General features: G+C 40.0%; 1 protein-coding gene across 1 annotated transcript in view; it reads left to right on the top strand.

The window, feature by feature from the left end:
• The window catches only part of LOC126215376 (intermembrane lipid transfer protein Vps13), a 442186-nt gene that overhangs the window by 399219 nt on the left and 17150 nt on the right, over positions 1-25817 (top strand). Inside the window, exons 56-59 of the mRNA XM_049942070.1 lie at positions 89-206; positions 2786-2907; positions 7097-7266; positions 21487-21605. Coding sequence (XP_049798027.1) covers positions 89-206; positions 2786-2907; positions 7097-7266; positions 21487-21605 — 529 coding nt within the window. The remainder of the gene's footprint in view (positions 1-88; positions 207-2785; positions 2908-7096; positions 7267-21486; positions 21606-25817) is intronic.

The raw sequence follows: 25817 nt of genomic DNA on the forward strand, positions 1-25817 counted from the left end.
TCGCCCACTGTGTGCAAAGTATAAAGGAATACTTATCCTTGCTGATCTACTACACATCTTTTTTACATCTCAAATGCTTTTTCTACAGGGAGCCATCCAAGGTCCAGGGGAGTTTGCCGAGGGTCTGGTTTTGGGCGTGCGCAGCCTGTTCGGACACACGGTTGGCGGGGCTGCAGGTGCCGTCTCCCGTATCACCGGTGCCATGGGTGAGTGACACACCAAAAAACGATGTTAACTTCGTGTCGCGTATCATGAGCCACTGAGGTACCGCTCTATTATCTTCTGGACTAAAAATCTAAGTGTCTGTCCTTGAAAAAAAAAATAAAATAAAAAAGGCTGTTGAGTCTATACTTGATGCACAATAATGTGCTATGAGAAATAATTGGAGAAAAATAAAACACTGAAAACTGTTTTTGTGGACATTCAGAAATCCTTTGACTGTGTATCACTTGGCTACATATATGAACATTTGAAATTCCTGATCACATAAGAAATAGTCACCTTAGTATGTGTAGGGAGAAAGAAATGGCTTTCCTCACAGGTAAGATTAATATTACAAGAAAATAATATAAATTTTTACAGTTGTATTTAAAGTTGAATATACCACTCCTTCCCATATTTTCATACACCATGTAGCCAAGATTATAAATGGTGTCCAATAAAGTTTTCCTTTTCTTTGGAGGTGGCAGATTTTGCCATTCTTCTGACAAGGATTATATGCTGTGTACAATTGTAATGGAAAGCTATATGACTTTTCTAGCTGTGCTTTCTTCTTTTCTGTCACTGATTAATATTTGCACACTGGTTTTTGTACACATCAGACAGACAGTATTTCAAACTTTCTTGAAATATTTTTCAATAAAATGCACAAATTTTCTTTTTATGAAAATGAGTGTGTGTGTGTGTGTGTGTGTGTGTGTGTGTGTGTGTGTGTGTGTGTGTGTGTGTGTGTGTGTCCGGAGGAAAGATACATGCTTTGATGGGTAATGCTACTGGGTGGGTGATACTACTGGTAAATTAAGATACTGTTATGATATGGTTTGTTTAATTGTGTACGTTTCCTCACGGAAGGTGTTCAGACAGTCCTCCGCCAACTTCAATGCATGTTGCTGCTCTTGTAGACAGGTGTCGTCTTACCGATCAGAGCTCAGTTTTGCATTCCTTTACCTGGGCACAATCATGTAAAATATGAGTGAGAAGTTCCTCTCTTGTGGCCACTCTGTACTTGTAAACATTGCTCTTCCGCCACCCCCACAAACAGTAATCCGAGGGGGTAAGATCGGGTGACCTCCGTGGCCAAACAATGACCCCACGGTGACCGATCCCGTGACCAGGATACGTTATGTGGAGACACTGTGTCACTGGCTGTACAGCATGTGTAGGAACTCTGTCATGCTGAAAGTACAAACAAGCTCGTGTTGCCAAAGGGATATCCTCCATGTATTCTGGTAATACATTTTGAAGAAACTCAAGGTACCATGTCCCAGTAAGACGGTTATCTAAAGCAACTGGACTGAGAAACATCACTGAAAATTCATTTCCTCGGTAGTGTGCACATTTTGATTTGCCCACACGTGAGAGATAAGCGTGTTGTCGATTCCATTGCGGGTAAATGTTGACTCATCAGGAACAAAATATGTGGACTTAATCGATCGTTGGCAATCGTCCACTGACAGAATTCTTGCCGGGCGGCAGCATCTACTTCATGCAGATGTCGTACGCTCTGCCAATGAAAGGGATGCAGACCGTGCTCGTGTACTGTGCATTTCACTCGTGTTTGTAGAATACCGAGCTGCACAACAATTCTTACAGAGCTAGTAGTAGGGTTGTGTTCCACTACTTGAAGAACATTTTCAACTTCATTAAGAGTTTGTTGTCTGGGACGTTCAGAGGCAACATTTAATGCTGGGAAGTGTACCACGCTCACGCAATTCGTGAAACACCCTGCGATCTGGCAATCTGCGATTCGGAAATCTTTGTTGGTATTATCGCACAGCAGCTCCAGAATTCCCACTGGACAAACTGTAGACAAACACCAAGTCAGCATACTCTGCGTGTGTGAAGATCCGTGGCATTTTCACTACACAAAACTGTGTTCGTTGTTCTTGTAATAACCGTGCACTACGACAAGCACTGTCTGACTGAGACCTGAGGTAAACAACTGCACCGTGCACAAGTGAACTGTGTACTGACACGGTCAGTAAGGATGGTGCCACGTGTTTCCCATTACTAGTTCTTTTCATTGGTTTACCTGGAAACAGTAAGAAAAGGGCGTAAGTTTATCTGGAGTTTTTTGTTCAGAATCACCACTAGAATCACCCCTTTCCTCCTGACTCACCCTGTATATGCATGCTTGAGATGGATGATGGACATTAGATATAGCTTTTCAAATAATGACTTGTGTGTTGTTTTTTTAGCTCCCACTAGGGCCCAGATGATATTTTTTTATTTTATTTATTTATTTATTTTTTTGACTAAACTCTTTGAATTGGTTATTTTTCCCGAACCCCTCCTCCCCAAAAAAATTAATCTGTACTTAACTACTGAAACAATTAAATCAGTGATGCTATATAAGACATTGCTGGGTAGTTTCCAGAGTGCAGATATGGATTAAAATTAGGAAAGTAAAAAAGATGTGCGTACTGGTAGACTATTAATGAACAGAGAGTAAGGATGAAGCATAAGACAGTGTCCCATTTACAATTTTGACCTTGACAACATAAATGCATGTAGACGCTGTTGTGATTATATTTCAGTGTGAACATTCAGAAATGTTACTCCGCAGGGAAAGGGCTAGCAGCACTAACGTTCGACAAGGAGTACCAGCGTAAGAGGCGTGAGGCGTTGCAGCAGCGGGCACCCAACGTGCAGACAGGCCTGGCGCAGAGCGGGAAGGGCCTGGTCATGGTACGTCCATATCTCTCTCTCTCTCTCTCTCTCTCTCTCTCTCTCTCTCTCTCTCTCTCTCTCTCACACACACACACCTCAATAACAACTGAACTCTCAATAGTGACCCCCACCTTGTTTCATGGTTCTATACGGCATGATCCACTCAAATGTTTAAGCAAAAATATCTCTGGAACAACAATAGATATTGAAAACAGACTTTCAGGGATGGAATGTAAGATTGAGGCTCATGAAAGTAAATACTATAAGGCATTCTAAAACGTAAGCAAATATTAGTTTCAACACAAACTTGTGTTTTTTAAAATGGGTACCATTAATTATTTCTTACGGCATCAATAACATACAGAATCACAAATAGAATGGTGTTGGTTTGCATCACAATATGTCAGTTGCCATCCGAGAAATTCCAAAGTGAAGTTGAAACTTGAAATAAATGAGACTTGCCACTGTTGCACACCCTGAGATACAAGCACAAGTCCCAAGTTGCTTATAATTGCAATGTGATTGACATACTACAATGCAACAAAAGCTGTACTTATTCCTGTCTTCAATGTTATTCAGTGGACTGGAAACAAAACAGATATACAGTCACACAACTACCCTTTACCCCTTGAAATGTTTTTTACTCTCTTCCCTTTGTGTTTGGAGCCAAGTCAGAAGACTCACATTTGATGTGTCGCTCGATGTATCGTGTTAATTTACCTTTATTGTGACTTGGTCACTGTTAATGATCTCCTTTATGTGGAGGTCCTGCAAAGCAGATCTCTGTAGAACTGTGCTTAGCATGGAAAGACTTGAACTCTTTTCCTTTTCAGCTGTTATTGGTGGAAGGAAATACAATCAATGGCTTCATCATTTCATCATTGTCTGACTGGTATTTGTTCCAGTGGATATACAGATCACACTTTCTTTGTAACTTGGAGCAGATATAAATTAAATATAACACCTCAAAAGCTCGACAAGAAGTGAGTAACATTTCATTTTTGAGCTTCCTTTGTTCGTTGCTGTTTCCCTTCTTTGAGAGTCTGTCAACTCCTCGACAGTCAAGACACCACCAGACTGCGATGAAAAACATAAAAGGCCCACTCACAGTAGGTGAAGATGTCTACTCGCCATTGTGCCATGCCAATTACTCGAATTGCACGCTTCTCCCTTGAAACACAGCAGAAATATGAAACACAATGATTGCCCACAGTATGTGTTTTGTGACTTATTCCCTACCTAATACTACTTTACTGTTTTGTCACAATCATCTTTCCTTCTCATAAATAGACTGTGGGAAATGTCGTTTGCCTAAGTGGCATGTAATGCTTAACCCTCTGTTCCCTGGCTGTTGATATTTGGTTTTTTGTTACCAATATGTCCATTATAGTATTGCAGTATATCAATAAAGCACAAACATGCAAATCCTTTCTTTATTTTTTATTGTGCGTGACTGGACATGTGTGTTGTTTCCAGTACACTTAAATAGCAGTGTAAATAGCATTTGTTGCATCGTAGTATGTCAATCACATTGTGATTATAAGCAACGTGGGGTTCACGCTTGCATCTCGGGATGCACAATAATGGCACGTTTCATTTATCTTAAACATTGACTTCGCTGTGCAATTTCTCAGGATGTAATTGACATATTGTGATGTAATCAATGCCATTCTTTTTGTAATTTCTCATGTTATTGATAGCATTAGAAATCGTATAGTGTGCCCATTTAAAAAAATTAAAAAAATCATAAGTTTGCATTGAAATAATAATTGCTGACATTTTAGAATGTCTCATAGTGTTTACTTTCACGAGTCCCTGCCTTACTTTCATACATGTGAAAGTAGATTTTCAATATCTGATGTTGTTCCAGAGATATTTGCACTGAAACATTTAAGAGGTACACGCTGTATATATGATCTAAGTTGAAGGATATTTATGCTAATGATTCAGAAGTTGTTATAAGAAGACTTTTTCACACAATTTATGCTAAGATAAACTGCATTAATAAAGTAATGTAATTAACACACATTCAGTGGTATCTGTATTAGTTATCCAGCTCTTAGTATTCAGTATTCAGTTTATTCACCATTGACCACTTACAGCGGAATAGGTCTGAACATTAAATATACAATTAACAATAACTTTACAGTAAAGTTTTTACAATTTAATTCTTTTTCTTTTAGGAATATTCTTATATACTAATGTCAATGCTTATTTCAAAATATTCTGTTACCTTATAAAATGGGTGTTTGAGAAGCCAGTCATAAACCTTACGTTTGAAAATATTATTGGTCAGTGACCGAGCAGATGCTGGAAGTTTATTGAAGAGTTTTAAACTCATTATTTTGTGTGAGTTTGCAGTCTTTGTGAGTCTGTGTCTTGGTATGTCAAAGTCCAGTTTGCCTCTGGTGTTGTGGGGATGTATGTTCTCTCTGGTCTCGAACTCATTTAAGTTGCTTTTGACATAAAGCAGTGCTGTGTAGATGTATAGATTCACCACAGTTAATATCATGTGCTTGATAAAGAGGGGACGGCAGTGTTCCTTGGGCTTAGCTTTGCTTATTATTCTGATTACTTTTTTTTGAATTTTCAGTATTTCACTGACAAAGCAAGAATGTCCCCATAACAATATGCCGTAGGAAATGTGTGACTGAAAGAGACCACCTTTAGATACTCATTAGTGACTACATCTGTCAGTCTCCAGATGAGATAACACACTCTTGCTATTCTCTTGCAGATATGGCTAATGTGTTCCTCCCAGTTTAATTTTGAGTCAATGTGGAATCCCAACAATTTTATTGATTTGCTTTCAACAGCTGTAGTTAAACCCAGAATTAGTTCTTGTGTTTTATCAGGATTACACAGGAGTTCATTAGAAGAAAACCAATCCATTACTAGTTCTAGTTTTTCCTGTGTTGCCTGATGCAGTTCTGTTGTGTCATGGTGTGTATTGAGCAACGTTGTATCATCAGCATAACACACAATTTGCAGAGAATTTAAGCTGTATCCATATGTATTATTATTATTTTTTTTACAGTAGCATTAAAATCTTTAAATTAAAAAAAAAACCTTCCATGTGACTGCATATTAGGTAAAATAAAACACGGTTATGTAACAAGGAAACTTAGTCCTTTAAATCTATACATGTTGGTCAGCAAAAGATTATTAGTTGTTTGGAATTTTTAAGACACATCAGACTTAAATTTTAAAGCTCTTGCTCTTCTGTACAGAAAAAATTCACTTGAAAACTAAATGTAGAGTAGGAAACAGAAAACTAAAAATTTTGTACACTTAAAAGAAGTTGGGAAAGAAAGCCTGTGAATTTGTTTGGGTATTTAGTAGGTAATTGTTGTCAGAAACTAAATTGAAAGGAAAATTAACATTTATTTATAACAGAGAATATTAGAGATGTTCCTTATTTGTACATTTCACATTATTTCATTTTGTATTTCTCTAGTATATGTAGATGTGCACTGCACATGTCAAAAACAAAATATAAAATGTTTTACAAATGTAAAAAATATTTTCAAAAGATGTACCTCGAAGTACCATTTACAGAATTTCTCATTCTACTGATGAGAGGGTAATTTTACCATGATTGTGACAGATGGTGGACTAGTGGTTTGGAAACTTTGCAAAGACTTATAAATCACAAACTAGTTCCATACACAGTGTGGTAAGGAAGAGAGTTGTCAGAATTGCACACAGATGCTAAAAAACATCACTCCTCTTATTTCACTGCCCCAGAGAAGGAACCTTTGTCCTTAACACAATGTTCATAAAGTATTTGTTTACTCTGAATTCTTGACTAACACACACAAGAAGAGATGTGAGTGCAGCTTACGTGTCCCATTTTGAGGCTGTGTTTCTCTGTAGCCAGCCCAAAGTCCGAAAATAGTCATGCCGCAGCATCTAAATATGTGAAGAAATGAAAGTTACTTGTACAAAAGTAGGCAACATGCTAGAAATTGGTTAAGAAGATGGACAACTTTGACAGTGCACAACACTTACATCTCTTCTGGTGTATCTCAGTCAAGAATTCAGAGTAAACTAATGCTTTATGGACATTGCACGAAGGACAAAGGTTTCTCTTATTGGGCTCTGAAAGAAATAAGACGATATCTTTTTCCGGCTGTGTAATGCCGATCGTGCTCTTACTTGACAGACTGTATCGGTGTAAGATAAAACAATTGCTTTCCTTTTGCAGGGTGTAGTTGATGGAGTGACCGGTGTGTTTACCAAACCCATCTCGGGAGCCAGGGAGGAAGGCGTAGAAGGTTTCTTCAAGGGTGTCGGCAAGGGCATGGTCGGCCTGGTCACGAGACCCACGGCCGGTGTCATCGATTTTGCCAGTGGCTCACTAGATGCTGTCAAGCGGTGAGTGTGTGGCAGTTAATTCCTAAGCAGTTCTGGTTATTTCATAACATATCCACTGCCAAGTTTAAAGTTCATTTCCGATAGGTGTGGATCTAGAGCTCAGTTGTGGGAAGGGGAGGGTAGCAGTTTTTGACTTAACCTCCTACCACCACCAACACCACTAACCTGTAAATAAACAAATAGAAGTGTGTGTGTGTGTGTGTGTGTGTGTGTGTGTGTGTGTGTGTGTGTGTGTGATCATCACACTACATTTAATGTCCCACAGATGCATAGGATTATGACAGTAACAACAAAAATTTATAATGATAACATAAAATCATAACAATCATTGGCTAGTACAGTGAGTTTACTGTCTGGGGAGAGTGGGGGGGGGGGGAGGGGGGGGGGAGAGTCACAACCACAGGACATCCCCTGGCCCTTGGACTATTAATTTGTAATGCTCCTGAGACAGATAGCTGGAAATACATATGTTCTGAAGTAGAATAGTTTGTATAATAATTGTATTTACATGTGACATACTGTATGTGACTTTTGACAAGTTTTGTATTCATAATACTATGTAATGGCTAAATTTTCTAAAAGTAGTTTATGTACGAGGGTTGAATGAAAAGTAATGCCCCCACCTTATTAATTGGGTTTGGATGGGAATATTTTAATAAATGAAATGCAGAAGTAAACCTTAGAATGTGATCTTTAATTACCAATATTCACTTTTCCACATAATCACCAGCCAATTGGATACATTTCTGCCAACAATGAACAAGTTTTCTGAAACTGTCACGAAGTAGTCATCACTCACACTCTTACAGTTCTCTTCTCAACATCTTCAGAAACATAATGATGCCCCCATAGATTGTCTTTCATTCTTGGGAACAGATGGAAGTCAGACGGTGCTAAATCTGGACTGCACGGAGGATGCTGTACGGTGGTGATTCAGTCTCTGAAGTTCTGCTGTGGTGGCACGTGAAGTGTGTGGTTTGGCATTCTCGTTTCAGAGTTTGCAGCATTGTGATGTAATGTTATGAATTTATTGTTGTTCCACGATGAAGGAAATCGACACGGATAACACGGTCTGCTTCTCAGAACACTGTGGCCGTGAATTTTCCAGCTGAGGGCTGCGTCTTGAATTTCTTTTTCTGGGGCGAGCCTTTGTGTCTATATTCCATAGACTGAAGTTTGGTGTACCCATGTTTTGTCTCCTTTCACAATTGAATGGAGAAAGAAGTCACCTTCACTCTTGTAATGCGAGAGGAGTCCCTTCAAGTTCGTGCCGTTTCATTTCGGGATTCAGCATCTGGGGTACCCACTGTGCACAGATCTTCCGATAGACAGGCAAAGCAATAATGTGACCCACACATTCTTGTGAAGTGCCAATTGTGCTTGCAGTTTCTCTCTGAGTGATATGACGATTGTCGTGAATCGATCTGTCAACATTTTGCTTGTGAAACTTGGTGGTTGCTGTCACAGGATGTCCAGTTCTTTGTCACGCAGGTCAGATGTTCCCGCATCAACGTATTTAAACTTACTCGCTCGACGATGCAGAGTACTCGTATCAACACAATCACCATAAACTGCTTTCATTCTTTGATGAATCTTCCTCGTGGTGACACCTTCTGCTGTTAAGAATTCAATGACTGCACGTTGCTTCAATCGCATTGACTGACCGTCTGCACAGGGTTCCGTACTTTACACTGTAACAACACGACCGTTCAATGCTAAGGCCGACTGGAGCTGTAGAGAAGACACTACGGAATAAGCCAGTAAGTGCCGCATACTAATGCTGCCGACTGTTGAAGAGTTACAAAGGTGGAGATATTACTTTTCAGTCAACCCTCGTATAATGCTCATTTACATATTTCTCACGTAAGTGTTACTAAAATGTTGTTTCGATACTTTTCTACATTGGGACCTATGTACGCACCTTTTCTAATATTCTTTTTGTGATACAGATATAAAAAGTCCTTTTCAGTTGCCAATAATTTCTTATTTATTGTACAACCCATTTAGAAACCTAAAGATCCAACTTCAGATGCCACCAAGTAATCATGGAAACACAAATATGTGGAAGTTGGATCAGTAAGTTGTGGGGTGTCTCACAACATGAAAAACCAGCCACAGCGCCCACCTGGGCATCACGACACAGAAGTGACTAGTGCAACTGACCGAGAAGCCGGCCGACTGCAGTGGCAGAACAAAATCGTGATTCGCTGCGAGCTGCTGATAAAATTTTTCATATTGAACAACCAGTTTTGGTCGACATACCGTCGTTTTATTCCTAAAAATATTTACAGCGTGATTCTAGCCAACATAAAATAAATTGTGTCATATAATAAAATCCATTAATTCCTCACTGTTGCCACATAGTGATAGAAGTAACATCATCAGTCATAAAACTTAATAAACATTGTACTTATGCATGCTGTATCAGCAGTCAGCATTAGGAATGAGATTTTCACTCTGCAGCAGTGTGTGTGATGGTGTGAAACTTCCTGACAGATTAAAACTGTGTGCCAGACCGAGAGTCGAACTCGGGGCCTTTGCCTTTCTTCCAGGAGTGCTAGCTCTGCAAGGTTCACAGATTAACTTCTGTGACGTTTCATATACAACCGCTCGCTCACCGATAGATCTGTACCTACAGATTGCAAAATTGCGCAGGTTGCACCAGTGTTTAAGAAGGGTAGTAGGAGTAATCCATTTAACTACAGACTTATATCATTGACGTCGGTTTGCAGTAGGGTTTTGGAGCATATACTGTATTCAAACATTATGAATCACCTCGAAGGGAACAATCTATTGATATGTAATCAGCATGGTTTCAGAAAACATTGTTCTTGTGCAAAGCAGCTGGCTCTTTATTCACACGAAGTCATGGCCGCTATCGACAGGGGATCTAAAGTTGATTCCCTATTTCCAGAGTTCCGGAAAGCTTTTGACACCGTTCCTCACAAGCGACTTCTAATCAGGCTGCAGGTCTGAGTTGTGCGACTGGATTCGTGATTTCCTTTCAGGAAGGTCGCAGTTCATGGTAATAGAAGGCAAATCATCGAGTAAAACTGAAGTGATATCAGTTGTTCTGCAGGGAAAAGTCCTGGGACCTCTGCTGTTCCTGATCTATATAAATGACCTGGGTGACAATCTGAGCAGTTCTCTTAGATTGTTCGCAGATAATTCTGTAATTTACTGTCCAGTAAGGTCATCTGAAGACCAGTATCAGTTGCAAAGCGATTTACAAAAGATTGCTGTATGGTGTGGCAGGTGGCAGTTGACGCTAAATAACGAAAAGTGTGAGGTGATCCACACGAGTTCCAAAAGAAATCCGTTGGAATTCGATTACTCAATAAATAGTACAATTCTCAAGGCTGTCAATTCAACTACCGTATTTACTCTTATTTAAGACGCACTCGAATCTAAGCCGCACATGAAAAATGAGACTCGAAATCAAGGAAAAAAAAATTTCCCGAATCTAAGCCGCACCTGAAATTTGAGACTCGAAATTCAAGGGGAGAGAAAAGTTTTAGGCCGCGTCTCCAACTGAAACTAAGTTGGTCCATTGTAATATAAGACACAATTCAGGTCGAATGAATGGCGATACAGCTACAGTAGTTTGGTTAGAGTCGTAAGCTTAGCAGTTAAGCTTTACCAGGTAACCATTGCTATGCGTCAGGCGCTCCGTCTGTATTTGTAAGGCTACCCCTCGTCTGGTTTGAATCGATTGCTTATTTTTCTTTGATCTGATAAGTGCCGTTCTTTTTGTTATAGGTGTTTACGTCACTCTAAGCTGAAAGTGCATTACTGTACTGTGTCATGCATTGTTTGTTACATTCTGATAATGAATGTTTACGACCTGTCGCCGCTCGCGGCATGGCTTGCTTTTGTGCGCGCTACCGCAACTTTTTTTTTTTAAAAAAAAGAGAGAGAGAAATCGTCTCATTAGCGAAACAATGGCAAGAGACTGCTATTTGTTGTTACTTACACTGCTGCTTTCTTTGATAACGATCAACAAGAACTAAATAATAGACTGCGTATGATAGATGTTCTGAACGAGAGTTTAGCGAAAAATTTTCTCCGTTTGAAAATCTTTACAGACGCCTCTTTAGTACATTACATTCTGCACAGAAATTAGGGTCATCTTAGATTTAAAAATCTAGTCAATTGCCGTACTTCATTTCTGACCTTATCACTATTAGGCATAAGAATAATACGGATATAAACATGACATGATATGTATATTCTTCCGCGTTTGCTGTCGTCTCACTCTAGTTTCTTAGTTTATTAGGCAGACAGGATTTAAATGAGATAGCAGCAAACACGAAAGAATACATGGCAAAATGTTTATATTCGTATTATTCTTATGGTGACGAGAATACTGCATGTTATTCACAATTCAAAAAGTTCCTATTAGCAACCATCTCTTCTCACAGGTAGGAAAATTTCAGAACGTAGAGTTGGCCATATTGACAAACATCCCAAACAGTCTTGCCATTCAGATTTTCGTAGTACATTGAAATGATGCTACATTCGAAGATGAACAATACGGAATTTGTATTTACTTCGTTGGATAATGTATGAAAATGCAGTGGTTGAAACTCGGGGCGGAGGAAAAAAGCTCGTTTTCCACCTTTTTTTTAAATTTATTTACTGACACAGAGGTTTTGGCGCCAGTATTTATCATTGTGCCTGCAAAACGTGCCTGTGTAGCGCTACATATATTCGACGGCTGAAGTCAGTTGTGGCGGCACCTACCAACTTCCGTGTACTTTGCACTCGATTCTAAGCCGCAGGTGGTTTTTTGGATTACAAGAACCGGAAAAAAAAGTACGGCTTAGAATCGAGTAAATACGGTAAGTACCTGGGTGTTAAAATTACGAACAACTTCAGTTGGAAAGACCACATAGATAATATTGTAGGGAAGGCGAGCCAAAGGTTGCGTTTCGTTGGCAGGACACTTAGAAGATGCAACAAGTCCACTAAAGAGACAGCTTACACTACACTCGTTCGTCCTCTGTTAGAATATTGCTGCGCGGTGTGGGATCCTTACCAGGTGGGATTGACGGAGGACATCGAAAGGGTGCAAAAAAGGGCAGCTAGTTTTGTATTATTACATAGTAGGGGAGGGAGTGTGGCAGATATGATACACGAGTTGGGATGGAAGTCATTAAAGCAAAGACGTTTTTCGTCGCAGCGAGATCTATTTACAAAATTTCACTCGCCAACTTTCTCTTCCGAATGCGAAAATATTTTGCTGAGCCCAACCTACATAGGTAGGAATGATCATCAAAATAAAATAAGAGAAATCAGTTTGAACAGAAACGTTTAGGTGTTCGTTTTTCCCGCGCGCTGTTCGGGAGTGGAATGGTAGGGAGATAGTATGATTGTGGTTCAATGAACCCTCTGCCGAGCACTTAAATGTGAATTGCAGAGTAATCATGTAGATGTAGATGTAGTAGGTAGGAGACAAGGTACTGGCAGAATTGAAGCTGTGAGGATAGGCCATGAGTCATGCTTGGGTAGTTCAGTTGGTAGAGCACTTCCCCGAGAAAGGCAAAGGTCCCGAGTTCCAGCCTCGGTCCGGCACACAGTTTTAATCTGTTGGGAAGTTTTTCAGCATTAACATTATGAGCAGAGGCATTCTACAAACTCTGGCTGTTGAGCATCAGCTGATAAGAATAATGCTGATGGTTAGTGCAGAATGAATAATCCACTGTTCAGCACATTTCATGACTGATGATGTGTGTTTCAATTACTGTATAACAAAAGTGACGGATTTATGGCTTTCATTATGTGACGCCATTGACTTGATGTCACCTAGCGTGATGATGTAAATATTTTTATGAACCTGATGGTGGTCTATGGACTGAAACTAGTTGTCCAATAAAGAAATTTTATCAGCAGCTCTTGGCAGTAAGTCATGATGTTCTTCAAAGATTTATGAACCATAAAATATATTTGTCAGCACAAGTCGGTCATTATATGTCCTTATCATTTAACGTTATCTGGACAATTTGAGATCTAACAGTCTATTCTACATGGCAGCCACTTTCTCATATAATTGCGTGTGTCCAGACACATACTCATCAAATCCTAGTCTACTTCAGTATTGTGTAGTACTTGTAACTTTATACAGCCAGTCACAAAACATGGGAAGCATTAAGACTTCACCCATTGGATGCTTCTACTCTACTTATGCGTATCTCACTTGTGATATAAAATCACCTTGCTATACAACAAGTCAACAGTGTTGCGAATGTGCAGCCTACAACTTTCAACATGGCTCACTATTATCAATAGGGGTAGCTGTACATAGTCACACTGATGCCCAAATATTTATCGCAATAATGTTCATACAAACCCTTACACCACTGGTGAGTCAGTTTAGTGAAATGTATAATAATTGAACTGAGGGTGAAATGGTTAAATAAAATCCCCAGAGATAACAATATTGGCCAAGCCAGATTGTTTTCGAAAGCTTTAAATGTTTATTTCAGATAAGCACAATATAATTATGTTAATTGTGGCCTCATATACTCAAAACTGAATGTGTCATTGATTAATATCTGAATGAACTGTACAAAATTTATAATCTCTTTGTGCAGAGAGCATATTTACAAACAGCACAATCCAAATAACTATACACTTTTTCCACACGAACACACCCACGATGTAATGCTTAATGATCATTGGTATGGACTCTGTGATCATCAGTGAATTTGTACTCAGTAACCTGCAATAGTATTGTGTCACATCACGATTACAGGTAATTTGCTGATGACCTAGCAATTTTGACAGACAGTGAACAAAATGCAATACACCAAATAGAAACACTCGAGGAATGCGCCGAGTATGTTGACTTGAAAATGTCTTTTGAGAAAACGGAATTTATGTATACACTCTTAAACGTACAGAATCTCACCACAAAATATGGATGGATAAACAGAGTTCCACATTTTAAATACCTGGGGGAAATTTTGGAACCCACTGGACTAGAAAAAAATTTTCAAGGAACTTGATCAAAGAAACTAAAGAGAGCCTACGTTTGAATATACTAACTTTACAACAAAAAGTGCATGTCCATGCATACAAAAATCAGGCACTACAGCACTGTCATTAAACCCGAGGTGCTACACGCAGCGGAAACATTGTCACTGCATAACTAGATTCTTCTACAAAAAGAAGAAAGAAAGATCATTAGGAGAATCTGTGGACCACAAAAAAACTGAACCTGGATATAGACTACAATGCAACAAAACTGCAGAGAAAATTTCAAATATTGCTACTTACATTAGAAACAGATGCCTTAAATTCTATGGACACATACACAGACTCCGAGAGTATAGACTCACACGCCATATACTCACAGCCACGGAAAGGTATGACATGGGCCGAACAAGTACGAAGAGACCTTACTGATGCTCAACTCACCATTCAGGACACTCACTGCAGACTGTAACATCTACAGAAGCAAAATAGACAAGCGGGAAGTCCAGCCAGAGACAAGAGCCAAAAAGGACCAGTACAGAGTGGACGGATGAAAGAAAGAAAGCCATGAGTGAGAAAATGGTCTTGTGGAAAAACCGCAGGAAGAACTGCAGAAGCTTCACATTATTCACAAAGGGTGTACTATGTGTATAATAATAATAATAATAATAAACAAATGAATAAATTGTTTATTTGTCCATAATGACTTTTATAGTTGTGGACATGGTCTGTTTATAGCCGTATAAACATTAATAACTGTTTGGAAATAAAGATAAATTATGCACAACAACATTAAAAGATCTTAATGGGAGTACAAACATTTAGCAATTAACAGTTGCTTTAATTTCATCTTAAATATGTTTCCATTTAACTATTTTATTTTATTTGACAGTCTGTTATAAAAATTTCTTCCAGAAGAAAATGGACTATGATCTTTTATTACTTAATTTTATGTGGTAATCCTCTCTTTTTCTTGTATCATAGTTATCGATTTCACTATTGGTTATACTATGTTCCATATTTTCTTTTACAAGCAGTATAGTCCTGAGAACATACAATGAATACAGGGCTATTACAGATGATTGAAGCGATTTCATAAATTCACTGTAGCTCCATTCATTGACATATGGTCACGACACACTACAGATACGTAGAAAAACTCAGTTTTGTTCGGCTGAAGCCGCACTTCAGGTTTCTGCGCTCGAGAGCGCAGTGAGACAAAATGGCGACAGGAGCTGAGAAAGCGTATGTTGTGCTTGAAATGCACTCACATCAGTCATAACAGTGCAACGACACTTCAGGACGAAGTTCAACAAAGATCCACCAACTGCTAACTCCATTCAGCGATGGTATGTGACTGCTTCTGGATGCCTCTGTAAGGGGAAATCAACGGGTCGTCCTGCAGTGAGCGAAGAAACGGTTGAACGCGTGGGGGCAAGTTTCACGCGTAGCCCGCGGAAGTCGACGAATAAAGCAAGCAAGCAGGCAGCTAAACGTACCACAGCCGACGGTTTGGAAAATCTTACGGAAAAGGCTAAAGCAGAAGCCTTACCGTTTACAATTGCTACAAGCCCTGACACCCGATTACTAAGTCAAACGCTTTGAATTTTCGGCGCGGTTGCAACAACTCATGGAAGAGGATGCGTTCAGTGCGAAACTTGTTTTCGGTGATGAAGCAACATTTTTTCTTAATGGTGAAGTGAACAGACACAATGTGCGAATCTGGGCAGTAGAGAATCCTCACGCATTCGCGCAGCAAATTCGCAATTCACCAAAAGTTAACGTGTTTTGTGCAATCTCACGGCTTAAAGTTTACGGCCCCTTTTTTCTTCTGCGAAAAAAACGTTACAGGACACGTGTATCTGGACATGCTGGAAAATTGGCTCATGCCACAACTGGAGACCGACAGCGCCGACTTCATCTTTCAACAGGATGGTACTCCACCACACTTCCGTCATGATGTTCGGCATTTCTTAAACAGGAGACTGGAAAACCGATGGAACGGTCGTGGTGGAGATCATGATCAGCAATTCATGTCATGGTCTCCACGCTCTCCCGACTTAACCCCATGCGATTTCTTTCTGTGGGGTTATGTGAAAGATTCAGTGTTTAAACCTCCTCTACCAAGAAACGTACCAGAACTGCGAGCTCGCATCGACGATGCTTTCGAACTCATTGATGGGGACATGCTGCGCCGAGTGTGGGAGGAACTTGATTATCGGCTTGATGTCTGCCGAATCACTAAAGGGGCACATATCGAACATTTGTGAATGCCTAAAAAAACGTTTTGAGTTTTTGTATGTGTGTGCAAAGCATTGTGAAAATATCTCAGATAATAAAGTTATTGTAGAGCTGTGAAATCGCTTCAATCATTTGTAATAACCCTGTACATGTTAATATGTTATATGTAATGAAGTATTCTCTAGAGGACTGATGTCTACTAATATTAGCTATTATGCTAATGGCTTTTTTCTGTGCTCTGAAAGCCCTATCCACGTATACCATTGGTGCCCCACCCCAAATCTCGATACCATACTGTAGGTGGGAGTTTATGATCCCAAAATAGATTTGTCTTAAGACAGGTGGCGCTATTATGCTAGAAAGGTGTTTTAGCAGGTAGGTGCTACAGGAGATTTTTTTACACATATAGCTGATGAGCTCCTTCCCTGTAAGATGTTCATCCGTTGTAGTACCCAGGAATCTGTGTTTATCAGTTGTTTCAACTGATAAGTCTGGCTAAGTATCCACTTGTCTTGATTTATAATTTGGCAGAACATCCATTAGAATTGTCTTATCCTTATTTAGTGCCTTTTCTTTTTGGTGAGATGTTCTATGATGAGGCCAATGTTTTCTGTATTGTTTTGCACTGCTAACTGTTTTGTAGAATCCCAGCTTAAAAAGAGATATGTCGGCATTATTTACGAGGTTTGAATTTTGTGGAATTATTATATCATTGATGTACACAATAAGCAAAAACGACCCAATGATGATTCTCTGAGGGACTCCACAGTTAATAATTTTATAAGATGATTTTACTGTTTGTGTATATCCCCCACTTGTATGATACAGCTCAACACATCGTCTCCTGTCAGCAAGGCAGGATCTTAACAAATCTAATGCCACTCCTCTGACTCCGTAAGTTTCTAATTTATGTAGAAGAATGGAATGATTTATAGAGTCAGAGGCCCTGGATAGGCTTGGAAAAGAACCAATAACTTTGTTTCCATAATCAAGTTTATCCAATATACTGCATTCTGTCAGGAATTCAGCTGAGATGTCATCCCAGCCATTGGTGTATTTGCTTTTAAGTTGTAAACACTTTTCAGATAACTTGAGAAATTCTATGACCTGACTGAAATCAAGAGTCCACAAACATCCACAAGTTTCATTCACAATTTTGAAATAATTCAGTCCCCCATGCTCATAGAGCAAATTGTGGACACACGAGCTGCATAATATCTTACCACACTGCCAACCCACTGCAGATGAAACCACCTCCTCCCCCTCCCCTCCTCCCCTTTCTCCTCCTCTTTCCCTCCCCATCTCCATCTACTCCCTCCCCCTCCTCATCAAAATTTGAAATAAATGTACAAAATAATTATTTATTATGAAAACTCACAGATATATGATCTAAATACCATACTGTGTGTTGCAGAGTGCTTGAAAATGGCCTTTGAGCCGAAATAGGCCTATAGCCGATGAAAATAAAGTCACAATCGTAACAACTGCTACACAAAACAGTATTTTAGCTTATTGTACACATAATGTCCTTACAAGTTATGTAAGGACATGCATGTATTTACATGTAGAATTGTGTCAAATGTTCAAGAACTTTTGGAGACACACAATTTTGAACAAATGAACATTTACATTTTTATTTATATGTATGATGTGTAAACACACGAGGTGCGACAATAAAGTTATGAGACTGATTTTCTTTGCAAGATGTGGCAACCCTGCAGGCTTGTGGAGGCACAATATCTTTGACCGTGGTCTTTAAGCTGCTTCTAGTCCAAGCGGCACATTGATGCGACTGCTCAGTCGTGTGTCTCTTGCCACGGAAATGGAACTGCATAATATTGCGCAATGGTATGCCATTTCTTTTTGCATTAAATTGGGTGAAAACGTGATGACAATTTACAGTAAGCTTCAGAAGGCTTTTAGAGAGGAGGTTATGCCAAGAGCTCAAGTTTTTTGTTGGCATAAAGTGTTTAGTGAAGGCAGAATGAATGTTGAAGATGAAGACCGCAGTGGACGACCACCAACTTCCAATTCCAAGGGAATTGTTCATAAAGAGTGGGTGCCTCCCAGACAAACAGTTAACCAATATTACCGTATTTACTCTAATCTAAGCCGCACTTTTTTTCAGTTTTTGTGATCCAAAAAACTGCCTGCGGCTTAGAATCGAGAGCACAGTAAGCGGAAGTTCTGAAAAATTTGGTAGTTGCCGCCACAACTAACTTCTGCCGTCGAATATGTGTAGCGCTACACAGGCGTGCTTTGCAGGCACAAAGATAAGTACTGGTGCCAAAACCTCTGCGTCAGTAAATAAATTTAAAAAAAAAAAGGTGGAAGACGAGCTTTTTTTGCCGCCCTGAGTTTCGACCACTGCATTTTCATACATTATCCAACGAAGTAAATACAAATTCCGTATTGTTCATCTTCGAATGTAGCAGCATTTCAATGTACTACAAAAATCCGACTGGCAAGACTGTTTGGGGTGTTTGTCAATATGGCCAACTCTACGATCTGAATTTTTTCCTACCTGTGAGAAAAGATGGTTGCTAATAGGAACTTTTAGGAATTGTGAATCACATGCAGTATTCTCTTCACCATAAGAATAATTCGAATATAAACATTTTGCTATGTATGTGTTTCGTGTTTGCTGCTATCTCATTTAAATCCTGTCTGCCTAATAAACTACAAAACTAGAGTGAGACAACAGCAGACGCGGAAGAATATACATGTCATGTCATGTTTATATTTGTATTATTCGTGTGCCTAATAGTGATACAGTCAGAAATGACTGGATTTTTAAATCTAAGATGGCTCTGTGGAGAATGTAATGTACTAAAGAGGCGTCTGCAAAGATTTTCAAATGGAGAAAAATTTTCGCTGAACTCTCGTTTAGAACATCATCTATCATACGCAGTCTATTATTTGGTTCTTGTTTATCATTATCAAAGAAAACAGCAGTGTAAGTAACAAAAAATAGCAGTCTCTTGCCATTGTTTCGCTAATGAGACGATTCCTCTCCTTTTTTTTAAAATTGTAAGCGGCGGTAGCGCGCACAAAAGCAAGCCATGCCGCGAGCTGCAGAATGCGACAAACAATGCATGACACAGTACAGTAATGCATTTTCAGTTTAGAGTGACGTAAACACCTATAACAAAGAGAACGGCACTTATCAGATCAAAGAAAAATAAGCAATGAATTCAAAGTAGTTTAAACACGTGAAAAAGGAAGGGTACCCTTATAAATACGGAAGGAGCACCTGTCACATAGCAATGGCTACCTGGTAAAGCTTAACTTCTAAGCTTATGACTCGAACCGAACTACTGTAGCTGTATAGTCATTCATTCGGACTAAATTGTGTCTCATGTTACAATGGACCAACTTTGTTTCGATTTGAAGGTGCGGCCTAAAACTTTTTTCTCCCCTTGAATTTCGAGTCTCGTATTTCAGGTGTGGCTTAGATTCGGGAAAATTTTTTTCCCTCAGTTTCGAGTCTCATTTTTCGGGTGCGGCTTAGATTCGAGTGAATATGGTACTACAGAGAGATTTTAGAAATACTTCGTAAAAGAGTTCTTCACGTCCATGCCAACATACCTGATAATTGGATTCTGCATCACGATAATGCGCCATCCCGTACTGCTCTGTCAGTACAGCAATTTTTAACCTCAAAACAAGTTTCAGTACAACCACAGCCAGATATCCCTCTGTGCGAACTTTTTCTGTTTCCAAGAGTCAAAATGGCGGTCAAGGGACACCATTTTCAAGCAATACAAGATGTCCAAAAAACTGTGATGAGCGTCTTGGAGGATATTACAGAAGATGAGTTCCAGAAATGTTACCATCAGTGGCAGAATCGCTGGAAAAGGTGTGTGCAATCAGAAGGGAACTAAGAAACTTCCTGGCAGATTAAAACTGTGTGCCCGACCGAGACTCGAACTCGGGACCTTTGCCTTTCGCGGGCAAGTGCTCTACCAACTGAGCTACCGAAGCACGACTCACGCCCGGTACTCACAGCTTTACTTCTGCCAGTACCTCGTCTCCTACCTTCCAAACTTTACAGAAGCTCTCCTGCGAACCTTGCAGAACTAGCACTCCTGAAAGAAAGGATATTGCGGAGACATGGCTTAGCCACAGCCTGGGGGATGTTTCCAGAATGAGATTTTCACTCTGCAGCGGAGTGTGCGCTGATATGAAACTTCCTGGCAGATTAAAACTGTGTGCCCGACCGAGACTCGAACTCGGGACCTTTGCCTTTCGCGGGCAAGTGCTCTACCAACTGAGCTACCGAAGCACGACTCACGCCCGGTACTCACAGCTTTACTTCTGCCAGTACCTCGTCTCCTACCTTCCAAACTTTACAGAAGCTCTCCTGCGAACCTTCTGCTTCTGTAAAGTTTGGAAGGTAGGAGACGAGGTACTGGCAGAAGTAAAGCTGTGAGTACCGGGCGTGAGTCGTGCTTCGGTAGCTCAGTTGGTAGAGCACTTGCCCGCGAAAGGCAAAGGTCCCAAGTTCGAGTCTCGGTCGGGCACACAGTTTTAATCTGCCAGGAAGTTTCATATCAGCGCACACTCCGCTGCAGAGTGAAAATCTCATTCTAGAAGGGAACTACTTTGAAGGAGACAACACTAAACTTGACTAAAACGATAAGCAACATTTTTTTTCACATCAGACCCACTACTTTGTCACATCTCGTATGATGCAACATTTTATAAATCCATCCAGCCACTTTGTGACCTCTTGATAAAACATTCATGCACAATTTCAATACTTCAACTAATACTTAAATGCATATATTTTGCCACATCTGACACTCGTGTCAAAGCACACTTCACTGACATATTTATAACCTACGAATATAAATAAATATTCATAAAAAAAATGGAAAATCCAGGATGGAATAATGACATATTATGTAAAGGATACATTGCTATTTGTTTATCTGTGGAAAAATTAAGTTGTTTGTAACATTGTGTAATGTCATAGTGTTGACACATTTTCCCACATTGCAGTGTCACCGAAGTGGGTGACGAGGTGGTGAGGTTACGCCCGCCGCGCTTCTTCCGGCCGGACGGCCTGCTGCGGCCGTACATCCGTGAGGAGGCAGAGGGCAATAAGCTACTGCAGGCAAGTTCCACCCGTCTGTACCCTGTGTGTTGCTATCGTTAAGGAAACCTGTGTAGGGATCGGTGGTTACTGGCAGCTGCCCTCTCTAATGTGAATACTGGATAAAATTCTGGCAACATAATATTTCTTAACATTTATAAAGGCTCTCAATTTACATGTGTTCAACAAATGGAAACATGTTTGTTTGTGACGATTGTGTGTATTGTGTCTATTTTCCTGGAAAAAAAAAAAGAGGTCTCTGTATGCAGAAAAATAGTATTGAACTTCCCAGAATCCCAGAAACCACAGAATTTGGAGATTAAAAGGGTTATCGATACATCAGATAAAGGAGTACAGTGAGGAGCTATAGTAGCTGAGAATGAAAGTGTCAATTCTGAAGCACAATAATTGGAGACATTATTATGCTGTGAAATTGACAATCCATGTAATAGCAGTGACTGACAAGAAAACCACATGGCAATCGGGTTTTTCTAATGTTATATATTTATGCTGCATGAAGTTCAGAACTCAAATAGCAATTTCCCCAAAACACTTCAGTGCAACTATCAATAATTCCCGAGAAAATCGACTTCTAAGATTTTCGATTGTCTTTAATTCACTAAATTTAGGGCAATGTATAAACAGGCCATACTGAATAGTTATGTGTTTGACCCATCTAGCACCAAATACCATTTATAGAAAGCCTCGTGTTCTCTTTCTGTCTAAACTATTTATCATCCAAATTTCCTCCCATACTTGGCAACACTATGGACAAATAAATACCTTCAGAAAAGGCTTCCTAACACTTGTATTTGATGTTAGCAAATTTCTCTTCTTCAGAAACTCTTTCCTTCCCATTGCCAGTCTACATTTTATATCCTCTCTACTTCAGCTATAAATTTCCTGGTCTAATTCTCTCAGCATCATCTGATCTAGTTTGACTGAATTCATTTATCCTTGTTTTGCTTTTCTTGATGTTTGTAACATATCTTCCTTTAAAGACACTATCTGCTCTGTTCAACAGCTCTTTAAAGTCCTTTGCTGTCTCTGACAATTGCTTTGTCATGGGCAAACCTCAGTTTTTTTATTTCTTCTTCCTGAATTTTAGTTTCTTCTCCATATTTTTCACTGGTTTCCTTTACTACCTGTTGAGTGTATAGACTGAATGATTTCGGGGATAGGATACAACCCTGTCTCACTCCCTTCTCAATCTCGCTTCTCTTTTATACCCCTCAACTCTGATAGCTGCCGTCTGGTTTTTGTATAAGTTGTAAGTAGCCTTTTGCTCCCTGTATGTGTTCCCTGCTACACTATGTGATCAAAATTATCTGGACACCTGGTTGAAAATGACTTACAAATCTGTGGCGCGGACTCGCATTCGGGAGGACGACGGTTCAATTCCGCGTCCGGCCATCCTGATTTAGGTTTTCCGTGATTTCCCTAAATCACTCCAGGCAAATGCTGGGATGGTTCCTCTGAAAGGGCACGGCCGACTTCCTTCCCAATCCTTCCCTAATCCGATGAGACCGATGACCGCGCTGTCTGGTCTCCTTCCCCAAACCAACCAATCAACCACCCTTACCCTTGATGACAGCTTCCACTCTCACATGCATATGTTCACTCTGCTGCTGGAAGTTTTCTTTGGGAATGGCAGCCCATTCTTCACGGAGTGCTGCACTCAGGAGAGCTATCGATGTCGGTCGGTGAAGCCTGGCATGAAGTCAGTGCTCCAAAACATCCCAAATCTGTAGCATTCAGGTCAGGACTTTGCGCAGGCCAGTCCATTGCAATGATTTTATTGTCGTGTAACCACTCTGACACAGGCCATGCGGCATGAACAGGTGCTCGATGGTGTTGAAAGATGCAATTGCCATCCACGAATTGCTCTTCAACAGTGGGAAGCAAGAAGGTGCTTAAAACATCAGTGTAGGCCTGTGCTGTGATAGTCCCACGCAAAACAACAAGGGGTGCAAGTCCCCTTCATGAAAAGCACGATCACACCATAACACCACCACCGCCTCAGAATTTTACTGTTGGCACTACACACACTGCGAGATGATGTTCACCGGGAATTTGCCGTACAATGTTTATGCTCCTTACACCAAGTGAGGCATCGTTTGGCATTAACTGGTGTGATTTGTGGCTTATCACCAGCCACTCGACCATGAAATCAAAGTTTTATCGCCTAACTGTCATAGTACTTGCAGTGGATCCTGATGCAGTTTGGAATTCCTGTGTGGTGGTCTGGATAGATGTCTGCCTATTACAAATTATGACCCTCTTTAACTGTCAACAGACGAGGTCGGCCTGTACACTTTTGTGCTGTACGTGTCTCTCACACCACTTCACTATCACATCGGAAACAGTGGACCTAGGGATTTTTAGGAGTGTGGAAATCTCTCGTACAGACGTATGACACAAGTGACATCCAATGATCTGATCACATTCATGAGTTCCTTGGAGCGCCCCATTCTGTTCTCTCACGATGTCTAATGACTACTGAGGTCAGTGATATTGAGTAGGTGGCAGCACAATGCACCTAATTTGAAAAACACGTTTTGGGGATGTCTGGATACTTTTGATCACACAGTGTATCTTCAGAATTTCAAAGAGAGTATCCGGTCAACACAGGTCACGAGGGTCCCACTTCACGTTCCCTGGCCTCCCCTGATGTCAGGCCATTAAGACTTCTTTTGCCGGGTGTATGTCGAGAAACGTGTGTATTTAACGTAAGACAGTGACAGCGTTATCCTTTCTTGACAAAGCAATGAAACAATTGGAACTGTTGACACTGCAATACTGATTCGTATGTAGGCAGAACTCTCTATTTGCTTCTGTGTTTTGTGAGTGATGAGTGAAGCATACATTCAAATTAAGGCTTAACAGAAAGAAATGTTGAGAGCTGGTAAACATTTCACAAGAAGTCCTAATGCTCTATGTGTAATAGTTTCCAGGGTATGATTTTTTAAAAATGATATTGGGTCTTTATGCACACCCTGTAAATTGCCCTGACAGCTGGCACCTGACTGAGCCGACTGTGGCACTAGTTTCCACGTTTTATTTAGTGTTTAGTGTTCCGTACCTCACTCGGTAAAAACAAAACCCTTATAGGATCACGTTGTTGTCCGTCTCTCGGACTGGTTTTCAGCTTCTACTCTACCACAGTTTTGGCATTAAACCTACATCTACATCTACGTGGATACTCTGCAAATCACATTCAAGTGCCTGGCAGAGGGTTCATCGAACCACCTTCACAGTTCTCTATTATTCCAGTCTCGTATAAAACATGGAAAGAATGAACACACACATCTTTCCGTATGATCTCTGATTTCCCTTATTTTATTGTGGAGATTGTTCCCCCTATGTAGGTCGGTGTCGACAAAATATTTTTGGATTTGGAGGAGAAGGTTGACGATTGGAATTTTGTGAGAAGGGTGCGTCACAGCGAAAAATGCCTTTCTTTTAATGATTTCCAGCCCAAATCGTGTATCATTTCTCTGAAACACTCTCCCATATTTCGTGATAATACAAAACTTGCTGCCTTTCTCTGAACTTTTTTGATGTACTCAGTGAGCCCTGTGTAGTAAGGCTCCCACACCACGCAGCATATCCTAAAAGAGGACGGACAAGCATAGTGTAGGCAGTCTCCTTAGTAGGTCTGTTACATTTTCTAAGATCTTTGTTGTTTAGGGTGAAAACTGATACAGTATAGGATTTTTAATTGTCTTTTGAACCATGTTTCTTGTATTGTGGCAACTGATAAAGCTTTCACAAAACAAGACGACAAGTAAGCAGTATTTGTCTACATTCTTAAAAAATTTGAACTGATTCACAAAAGTCTCAAATATTAAAGAGACATCTGTAAAAAAACTCAATTTTTTTTAATGTAAAATAAAAAAAAGCTAGATCCTACAAGTTTAAAGTATAGAAATGGCGAGATTCAAAAACCTCCCAGAAGAACATGTTTTTTATATGTAACTCCAAACAAAGTGAGATTTTTTTCAAACTGTTATGACTTATCTTAGGTGTAGGTCCGATGCACCGGTGGCCCAAATTTGACCCGCCAGTCTCGCTACAGTCCGGAGTTATATAAGGGTGACTGTTTTTGCATGTAAAATCCTAATGGTACACATATGCCGGCTGACATTAATTTTTGCCCAATTAAAATATTTTGCAAAACAAATTAATTAGTTTGCCCAATTTGCCTGGGCACCACCCCATCTCCATTAATCAGAAC

Source organism: Schistocerca nitens, chromosome 12, assembly GCF_023898315.1.
Source record: "Schistocerca nitens isolate TAMUIC-IGC-003100 chromosome 12, iqSchNite1.1, whole genome shotgun sequence".
In the NCBI taxonomy this organism is placed as follows: Eukaryota; Metazoa; Arthropoda; class Insecta; order Orthoptera; family Acrididae; genus Schistocerca; species Schistocerca nitens.